Source organism: Brachyhypopomus gauderio, chromosome 2 (genome assembly GCF_052324685.1).
Source record: "Brachyhypopomus gauderio isolate BG-103 chromosome 2, BGAUD_0.2, whole genome shotgun sequence".
NCBI classification, from domain to species: domain Eukaryota; kingdom Metazoa; phylum Chordata; class Actinopteri; order Gymnotiformes; family Hypopomidae; genus Brachyhypopomus; species Brachyhypopomus gauderio.
The window spans coordinates 36,851,911-36,862,177 of NC_135212.1; the positions used below are offsets into that span (position 1 = coordinate 36,851,911).

At 43.9% G+C, this 10,267-nt stretch overlaps 2 protein-coding genes across 3 annotated transcripts in view; both read left to right on the forward strand.

Moving 5' to 3' along the window:
* prtga (protogenin homolog a (Gallus gallus)) overlaps positions 1 to 6,243 on the forward strand; it is a 41,823-nt gene extending 35,580 nt beyond the window's left edge. Inside the window, exons 15-20 of one of the 2 annotated variants that reach the window (XM_076995225.1) lie at positions 29 to 232; positions 443 to 566; positions 748 to 886; positions 998 to 1,084; positions 1,528 to 1,840; positions 2,859 to 6,243. In XM_076995225.1, the coding sequence (XP_076851340.1) occupies positions 29 to 232; positions 443 to 566; positions 748 to 886; positions 998 to 1,084; positions 1,528 to 1,840; positions 2,859 to 2,866 (875 nt within the window). In that variant the 3' untranslated portion in view covers positions 2,867 to 6,243. Of the gene's footprint in view, positions 1 to 28; positions 233 to 442; positions 567 to 747; positions 887 to 997; positions 1,085 to 1,527 lie in introns of both variants that reach the window. The other variant, XM_076995219.1, reaches the window with a different exon arrangement.
* Positions 6,244 to 7,274: 1,031 nt separating this feature from the next.
* pygo1 (pygopus family PHD finger 1) lies at positions 7,275 to 10,260 on the forward strand. The gene is made up of 3 exons (XM_076997350.1): positions 7,275 to 7,862; positions 8,552 to 8,634; positions 9,058 to 10,260. The coding sequence occupies exons 1-3, from the start codon at positions 7,814 to 7,816 to the stop codon at positions 10,258 to 10,260; spliced, it is 1,335 nt and encodes a 444-aa protein (XP_076853465.1). The 5' UTR covers positions 7,275 to 7,813.
* The last annotated feature ends 7 nt before the right edge of the window (positions 10,261 to 10,267 follow it).

A 10,267-nucleotide genomic window follows, 5' to 3' on the forward strand; every position in this document is an offset into this window, starting at 1 on the left:
TGATCGATTGATTATTTAATTGATTTAGGGACCATTACCATGGCTCTGCTGGAGAATCTGCAGCCTGGCAACGTGTATTTGGTGAAGGTATCAGCATCAAATCAGATGGGAGATGGGCCATTCTCACCTGCTGTGGAGCTGGCTGTTAACACTGATAGTCCCGCCTCTGGACACGCCTCTGGACACGCCTCTGGACACGCCTCTCGCTCTCATGGCACCACCCATGCCACTGGTGCGTAGGACAGTCTGCCTGTAATGGCAGTGTTTTATTAGTACGCTTTTACAGAGACGAAGACAGCTGCTTGAATGCATAGCTGAATTAAATACATATTGATTAAATAAAAGGAAATTAAATAAATACTGATAACAGTACCAAAAGAAATTACAATGTAATGTGTGTGTGTGTGTCTGCACTTGTGTGTGTGTGTGTGTAATCTTGCAGCGTTTTCTGATGGAGTGTACCATCTGGATCAGAGGTCGTTAACAGGTATTATTGGAGGTGTGTGTATCGCTCTGACCTGCATCATCATCTGTGTGCTTATCCTGGTGTGTCGTGGGAAGTCCAGGTAACTGCTCACCTGACTAAAAAGACATATACACCTTTTACACATCACTTGATATATAACACTGACACCAAAAGTCATAGTCATTGTTAATACAGTTTTCATGGATTTTTTGTGGATGGTAATTCTGTGATTTTGATGCTGATTCAGTACTGGTGACATGATTAATTATGTTTCACCACAGGAAATCATGTACCAGCAAAGTCATCAGGCAGGGACCAAGTCAAGCCCCGCCTACTACAGTTCACATGGCCAATGAGACTCAAGCTCAGAGTTGCAATGTTGTAGTTCCTTTGATGGGAGAGCACTTCATCGATTCAAAGGTAGATGCAATAAAGTCCCTGGTCCTCACACCCTTTCACTGAGTGATGTGAATCACTGTATGGTACAAACAAGCTTTGAAAGTGCTGATGGAGTGTGTGTCTGCTCCTCAGGGAGGCTCAGACTTAATCATCAACAGTCACGGCCCCATCAGGCCGCCGGCTGACAGGAGGTGGAGGTTGTTTCCCAGGAGTGGAAAGGTACATCCCCACACACTCAGAGTAACGTCACTCCTGATGGAGAGACCATCCACCCCTCCCTTCATCCCAATAACTAAATGGACAATATAAATGTTAGAATGAAATTGTGCTTTTTTAAATAAAATCTAAAATTTAAACAATTATCAGAATTTGACTTTATGTCAAGTTTTTCTTCCATAATGAAATGTCATATTATTGTTAATCTCTATCTTCTCACCTAATTAATATTAATATTATTTAATAGTTAATACTGTATAATACTTAATATAATAATAGTAATAATATTAACCACCATTCCCCTCTCGATGTTAATATTGTATTAATATATACATTTTATATAATGATATTACTGTTATCACTTCTTTTGAGTGTCTGTGTGTGTGTGAGATGTGTTATTATATAATGATATTACTGTTATCACTTGTGTGTGTGTGATATGTTAGCGGGTGCAGGGACTCCCAGGCTCCTCCCCCCTGTACCAGCCTGGCTCCTCCCTCCTGCACTACTCCAGCCAGCCCCCCTCGCTGCATGTGCTGCTGGGGCCCACGGGGGGCGACACCGAGGCCTCCCACTCCAGCGAAGGCAGCCATGAGACCGGCGACTCTGGACGATTCTCGCACGACGAGATGGAGACGAGCAACGGCAGCAGTCGCCCCACGTCCCTCGACGCCAACGAGGCCGATCATGCCGCCAAGGAGCAAGAGCTTAGGGAGACTACGTCGCCACCTACAGGACAGGAGGAAGACAGTGGCGGAGGTGCGTCGGTAGTGTAGTGGTGAACTGGCACCTGTAATCCCCACTCCGACCCTTATCCTCATATCCTGAAGCTCCTTCCCTCCTTTCTGCTGCTGTGGACTGCTGAACACGGGCCACCCAATCACAAGGCTTTGAAGTGTGGACCGGATGTCCCGGCCTGCATTTGAACCCTTTTCTCTCAGTGAATGTATTTCTTATTTTTAAGGAAAAGAACCCTCACCCACCGTGAATGTCTTTGAACAGATTGTCCAAACAATGTGAAGTGTGTGATATTGCATTGTTAGATGTTATTTAAGCGAGTATATCACTGGAGAGGGAGAGGGGTGGACTCTCTACGTTAATAAGGGGTTTTAGCTCAGTCAGAAATACTTGTGGGGCTCACAGTGAGTCTGGCCTGGCACAGCGATCCTGACTGCCCTGTTACACTCACTGTTAACCACATCAGCATTTCTGACAGGAGACCTCTTAGTTTACAGAAAACTCCAAATATATATTTAATATCTACTTATACAAAGGTTATGTAATGGCCACCCCATCTACATGACAACCGATACTTCCTGAAAGCAATACTTTTGCTCCTGTTAGTTTATTTTCGTGTCTGTTTGTCTGTCCTTGTTTGTCTGTTGTTGAGAAGTAGGACTGTAAGGGCACAAGAAGTTTTCTCTTGATCTACCTCAGGCCCCTCCCACTGTTTGGGATGGCCGTCTTAGGCCCCTCCCTTTTAGCAATGACACATGATGTAATCTTTCCATCACTTGGAGTTTATTCCAGATTTCTCAGACTCATCAGACTGGGTTTGTTAAGGCTTCTGGGCCCTTACAGTCTCTGTGTTAAACTACCTCATTTTAAGCATTTGAAGTGTTGTTGTTGTATTCATTAGTATTATGACTCAGGGACTCAACGTTTAGTACATTTGGCAGGCCATGTTGTTAGTTGAAGGGACATGGCTTGGTTGACAGGGTATGTGTAGCTGGGCTGCCTTTGCTGGCCTCTGCTGAACGTCTGTAATGTGTTCCAGGGGCTTGAGGAGCCAGTTACGTGTAACAGGCCGTCCGGTAGGAATTATACGTCTGGAGCAGATCAGGTTTTCTTGTCAAGGTTATTTTTCATTTTCTTATTTTTTTCCAAACATTGTCACTGACTTTGTTGTGTACCTAAAGGAATATTTCAAACCCTAAACACCTAATAACAAGCAGAAACAGGCCAAACCTTGTTCACATTTTGCAGAAGCTAATTTACTGTGCGGGGCCCAAAACCCTTCATTCACTATTAGCATTTTAGCACAGCTGTAGCACCATTGGGTGAAATATTCCTGTGAAAACTATGGCCTTAAGGTGGAGTCAGAAAGAGATTAGTTCCTGTGGAGTCCTGCAGTGTCCTGCTTGTGCGAGGACCCTCTAGAACACAGAGATGGCTCATCAGTGACGAATCACTGGGGAAATGCAAAAAATTATGGGAATCATAGAAAGAAGTAAAGAAAAATGAAACCAAAGACCCTCTTACCTCCACAGATGTGTATTTTTATTGACGTATATGGACTACTGAGTACGGATTCTAGTTATTTTTTGTCTTTTAATATAGTTGATGCTATTATAGATGTAGTAATGTGAGTTTAGCACTTCTCTGTTATTTAGCTATTAGATCACTCAACTAAAATGTGCAGTGCTGACAGATGCCTTCATCTGCAGATGTTTGAACTGTTTGCTGGTCTTTGGGACAGTGTTATAATGCCAGTGAGCTTTTCCTCAAACCAGACCACAGATGAAGACCAGGTCAGATCAGCACAGAGCCGTTTCACCGCTGCACCAATCGCACCTGAACTCTACAACTCTTAGTGAGTTTGGGCTGGGGTGTTGAGTGGTATGGTTTAAGCGTGAGACTTGATAGGCGTGAGACGTTGAGGCATGAGACGTGAGAGGCGTGAGATGTTGAGGTATGAGACTTTGCTGGTTTGTGCCTTGATAGTTTGTGTTACCACACAGCGACCTCACGAGCTGAGATGTAGGCGGTCTCCCGGGAGACAGACGCTGCTTTTCCAGCAAAACAAATCAAGACTCTGGGTTTTATGCTCACTAAAGAGCAAATGGTTGAGACACTAGCCTCCCTCAAAAGGTTTCTAAGCAACATTGATGTGTTTGCAATGTAGGTAAAAAATGTGTGTGTGTGTGTGTGTGTGTGTGTGTGTGTGTGTGTGTGTGTGTGTGTGTGTGTGTGTGTGTGTGTGTGTGTGTGTGTGTGTGTGTGTTGTGTGCACATCCTATGTTGCTGAAATGTTTTCAATCATGGGAAGTAATTGATCTTAACAGACTTCTGTTGCATGAACCAGAGTGACACAATCAGATTTTTATTTTAAAGCAAACAACCTTAAACCAAAGAACGTAGTCATTATTGCACAGGTGAATCATATACCTGCCTTTGTGTGATGTGACCTTTTTCAAAAAAGTTTTATTCTCATGTGGATTGAATTGCTTGATAATGAGCAGGTGTCTGAACAAGTGTTACATTGTCCATTTAAGCAAACCAAAGATAATAGATAGGATGAATCTTTCTCTTTTTTTACTTTTTCTCACTGGAGGAGAAAACTATTTTGGTAATGTTTCTTTTTTTAATTTGTTTGTAAATGGTATGAAAGTTGAGAGTGATGTCTGACAGCTGGAGAGACAGATGGATGAGACTGAAAGGCCGCGTCTGGACACTGTCTCTCTCCCACTACACTACACTAACACTGTCTTTCTCCCCATACACTACACTACACTGACACTGTCTCTCTCCCACTACACTACACTACACTGACACTGTCTCTCTCCCACTACACTACACTGACACTGTCTTTCTCCCCATACACTACACTACACTGACACTGTCTCTCTCCCACTACACTACACTACACTGACACTGTCTCTCTCCCACTACACTACACTGACACTGTCTCTCTCCCACTACACTACACTACACTGACACTGTCTCTCTCCCACTACACTACACTGACACTGTCTCTCTCCCACTACACTACACTACACTGACACTGTCTCTCTCCCACTACACTACACTACACTGACACTACACTGACACTGTCTCTCTCCCACTACACTACACTGACTCTGTCTCTCTCCCACTACACTACACTGACTCTGTCTCTCTCCCACTACACTACACTACACTGACACTGTCTCTCTCCCACTACACTACACTACACTACACTGACACTGTCTCTCTCCCACTACACACTGTATATGGTATTTTACTGCCATCTATTTTCTTTCTCTCTTTCATGGTTTTATTTTGTATGTAATCGTTTACATCTTTCCTGCTGACCACCCAACACCCAGACTGAATTTGTCTGCAGAATGTTTTGATATTTTTAGATTATTTCTAGTGCTTTGATTCCCTTTCCCAGACGTAAAGGGATGTTCCAGGGTAACTGTCTAGTGTCACAGTGTTTCTAATGTTATCATCTCTTTGTATTGCAACAGAACAGAAAACAACTTATTTTAAGATTAGTTTAAAAATCTCACATAAAATAGCTTCAAACAGGCCAGGTAGTCAACACTGTAACTAAAGTATCGGACTACATATCCTATAATAAAACACAGTACAACACCTACACCCTTAGACTCTACAACAGCTACACCCTTACACTCTACAACAACTAGGACAACAGTGCTATTATACATTCTCCTTTCAAAGATGCCCTTATTACATTTTTAGACATTTTTCCATAAACTGATTAAACAGTAGTACTTCCAGCGAGCAGTAATAACATTCTTCTACTGGGAACACCAGTCCCATTTGGGATCCAGTAAGGCTAGCACACCAGTTTATTTCAGCTTTGTCCAGAAAAAAAGTCACATAAAATGTTTGCTGTTCCTGCTTTTAAATGCTTATTTATGATACTAACATTGATGATAACATTTAGAATACTTTCTTTTTCTATTCTGAGTATACATAAATGTTGGAATTCTCTGTCTCTAGTAAATTGTGAGACAGAGTCTACAATTGTGGCAGATTAAGTTACAATTACCCAGGAATATGCCTTTTGATAACCCTTTAGTTATACGTCCAAGTTTATCCTTAAAAAACAGATTCTGCAAACATCTCCAGTAGACTTCCACAGGGCATGGACAGAACATTGTAGAATGACTCTACTGCCTCTAGCGCCCTGCTAGGGTTCTGACACAGTAGTCACCAACCCATGGAATATACATTCCATTTGAGGTTGAGATCGGATGAAGAACAGAACACTTGCAAACTCTAAACTGTGTTTTGTGTGAATACTGTATCCCTGCCATAGGATTTCATTAGAAATTCTGATGCTTTTTGCATTGTTGGAATTATGCTCAGTGGAAGTCAGTGAGAGGTGGTGTTTGTGCCAGCTCTAAAATCCAGTATTTATCAAAAAACAATAAATTTAAATGACCCTGAACAGTATTTAAATGATAACTGATATAGTTTGTTGTTGAACAGTTTAACTAAAGTGTGCCGTTATAAGAGGGACCCAGTTGATGTTTCACTGAGTCATTACTGCATGTCATTGAAGTGCTTTATTGCAGATTACACGTGTTCTGCATTTTAATAGTTTTTGTTTTGAATCTGTGTTTCTTGTCCTCAAGTAAAGGGATTAACAGAAAGGCTGTGAGCAGGCGCTTGTGCGGGGGCGTGCTGTGTCTTCACATGTGCTGTGTCCTGCAGAGGCTGTGGGGGTTGCTGGAGGACCAGTGGATGGGGCTTGTGTGGACTACATTCATATAAACTCAGGGGCTACACTCCCCCACCATGGCCACAGCAACCCTCTCACAAGCCTTGACACTGAATGTACCTCTATCACTTTTTTTACTTGTTTTATGTACATGTTCTGTTATTGTAAATGTTTGAATACATCCTTCGCTACTTTGAATAAATATATAACATTTTTTTTCCTTTTTTATTTTTTTGGCAAGTGTCTTTTCCTTTTCTAACATTAAGGTCCATGCCAAAAAAGGTTTAAATATTAGAATGAATTAAAGGCCAAAAATAATTTTAGGCCATGATTGAACGATTTATTGACTGAATAAAATAAAAACAATTTAAAATAAAAACAATTTAAAATAACATTTGGTGTCTGTAGTGTTTTTTAATGTGTTGGGTTTTTTTTTTGTATTTTTTGTCTCGAAGTAGTCTTCTCCAAAGAGCCAGCAATGTAATCAGTGATATATTTTTAATTTTTAGGGATGTGTAAGTAAAGGTGTGTATATTCACATTTACATTGTATACAGTCTATCTTATGATACATCAAATATTCCTGTAAGTTTATATAGACAGCAGTCAGTTCTCTTTATAAAATCTATCGAATAGCTTTGCGTACGACTGGATCCAAATGTCTATAAAAGTCTGGCTCTGATTTAAAGTGCGTGCGACATCTAACGTTAATATTTAGGTTACCAGAAACCTTGTTTTGCAGTAGGGAGTGGGACAACATTATAAGACACATTTGACAGCAATGTGTACTAATGGCTTCAGATGATTAGTGAGGAGATTGTAAGAAGCAATAGACGAGCGCCCGGCCGCTGTGGTGGCGTCTCCCCCGTTTAGTGGCGATCTATCGGCGGCGGGTCTGGCGTGCCGACCATCACACGCCGCGGTGCAGACACTCGCATGCTGATGCAGAGGGGTATCTCTCCTGTCGCCTGGCTCCACTCCCTCTCGAAATATTGAATATATTGTGGTTTTAAACGAGCGATGGCGTGCCATGGTGAAAAGTAAACCATAACCAAAGCGCGTTTTTGCTCGTTTTTCTGAGCAGGGGTGTGTAATATGAAGTGAAACGTGTCCGCTCCTCCCAAACTTTGCGAGCGGGTGCAGCTTTCCTTTCGCACACAGATAGCAGTGATTGCTGCTAAAGGGGAGGACGAGTTGACTGTACTTAATCTCTCCAACATCAAAGTTACATTATTTCCTGTTCGTTTTGGTCGTTAGAGTCATGTGAGGTGTCCGGTAATGTCCACGGACCAGGATAAAGATACGTTCTCGCTCAAAAGAAACCGAGGTAATGTGATTTTTCGCTCTGCGTAGCCGCGTCCGCTGCGTATGCGCGTGTGTGTGTGTGTGTGTGTGTGTGTGAGTGAGTGTGTGAGGGCAGGATTCGCCGCTCCGGTCCCGACCGTAATTACGGTGGCGAAGCTGCCTGTTGGCCTACTTCGAGGCCTCTGACGAATTGAATGAAACTCGCAAGTAGACAGCACTATTTTGCCGCAGAATTTGCAAATACCTGGTAAGAGATTATTCGATCACACATATCACAGTATTTAGCAGTCGCCTGTAGTATGTGCTGCATGGGAATGTGTCCAAACCTTTTAGAAACTCGTGTGAACTTTGAGATTGTTTATGCAACTGCCGAGTAGAAATTACTGCTACCAGATCCAAAGCAAATGTCAGTAGGCTATAGTAGTTAAAACAGCGTCTCGGCGAGTTTCATTAAACACCCTAGAAACTCCTCGTGTCGATTATGCTTGTGTTTTGGTGAGCTAATGACTCTTCCTGCTTGTCAAACTAATCTAAGTTACCTCACACTTTATCATGCTGTATTATGCATGAATCTGTTAGGCCTGCAGGTTAACTTGGTGCTTGGCAAGGCGTTATTTGCACTGATCTCATTTGTTTCGTTACAGAACTAGATCTGAATGCAGTTCATTACTCGCATTCCCTATTAATGTGTAACTGTGCTTGAGATTACAGGAGATGGAGGTCTCGAGGGTCTAGGCGGCGGAGGCCTGCTTCTGGGGAGCCCGGATAAGAAGAAACGCAAATCAAACACACAGGTACAAGAACCTGAGCTGCTGTTTGTTGAATGTAGACACATTGTGCATTTTGTGTGTGTGTTTTGAATGTACAGTAGCTACTTAAGGATGACTGCATAACTGTGTGTGGAATTTTTAGGAATGGGTGCTTGTGATGTGTGTGTGTGTGTATGTGTATATATATATATATATATATATATATATATATATATATATATATATATATATATATATATATATATATATATATATAAACTTAATACTTTTTTTAATCTACATGAAATGAAATGCTGTTGATGTTTTGGTTATTTCATGTAACTGAGTAATTAAACAGCCACTTGCCTAAAGATTCTTTATAAAAAGTTCCTGTTCCGTCTTGTGTGAAGGTCCTACATATATTGGTTCTGTTCTGAGTATCTCCAGTGACCCACTGTGTCTCTGCAGAGTCCTTCCTTCAGCCCACTCTCTGAGTATGCTCCACCTGCAAACCCTAGCTCGGATCACCTGGTGGCCTCCAACCCTTTTGATGACGACTACAGTTCTCCACCTCTGTCTCTGAAGCCGCTAAACTCCAGCAGCCCTTACTTTGGCCCTTCACACTACCCTGGGTTCGGTGGCTATGGCCCTTCCAGACCGCCACCACAAATCCACAACAGGATGCCCTCTCCTTACGGGGGCCCGTATCAGATACGGAACCAGCCCCACCCGTTCGCCCAGGGCCCGATGGGCTCGACGCCCTTGGGCTTCACCCGGCCACCGCCATTCAGCTACGGGCACCCGGAGAACACAGGATTTCCAAACCAGCCCATTTTTAATAACAATGGTAGCATGCATCTTCCCACTGTGCAGCCTTTCAGACCGGGCCTTGCAGAGAGCGCACCTCAGCTGCCACTTCCCACCCTGAACCACAGCAGAGTGGACGGCCCAGGACCAGGCTTTGGTATGGAAGCACCCGCGGGCAGAACCTTGGTGGTGGTGGCCAAACCCGGCCCGGGCGTGAGTCCAGGACTCCCTCAGCCACCTAGCAGCTTCGGCCAATCCAACACACCCACACCCAAGCAGGACCAGAGTGACTCCACCAGCAAGAGCACCGGCCAGAACGCTGCATCTCCACGGAAACAAAATGCCAGCTCTGAGGAGGGCGGGGCTATGGATGTCCAGGCAGAGGCAAAAGGGAAGAACAGGGCTGGAGGCCTTGAAGGAGGGGTGGAGAAGATCAACGGCGTGCTCCACCCAGGAGCTGACCCCCTGAAGAAGTCCCCTCAGTCCGGGACTCTTATCGACCCCGCTATGGAGAGGAGCCACCGTCCGGGCACTGGGCCTCGGGGTGCTGGCCATCTGACCAGTAACAAACCAGCAGTTCACCGGCTGGGCAGCTCCAGCTCCTTGTCAGAGCCAGTTTACCCATGTGGGATCTGCCTCAGTGAGGTGAACGATGACCAGGAGGCCATTCTGTGTGAGGCCTCCTGTCAGAAATGGTTTCACAGAGTGTGCACGGGAATGACTGAGACGGCGTACAACCTTCTGACGGCCGAGGCGGCCGCCGTCTGGGGCTGTGATGGCTGCATGCAGGAGAAAGGTGCTCCGCTGCTCAAAACGCGGGAGACGCCAGCCCCACTTACAGCAAACAGCGAGAGCCAATCCTGAATGTTGG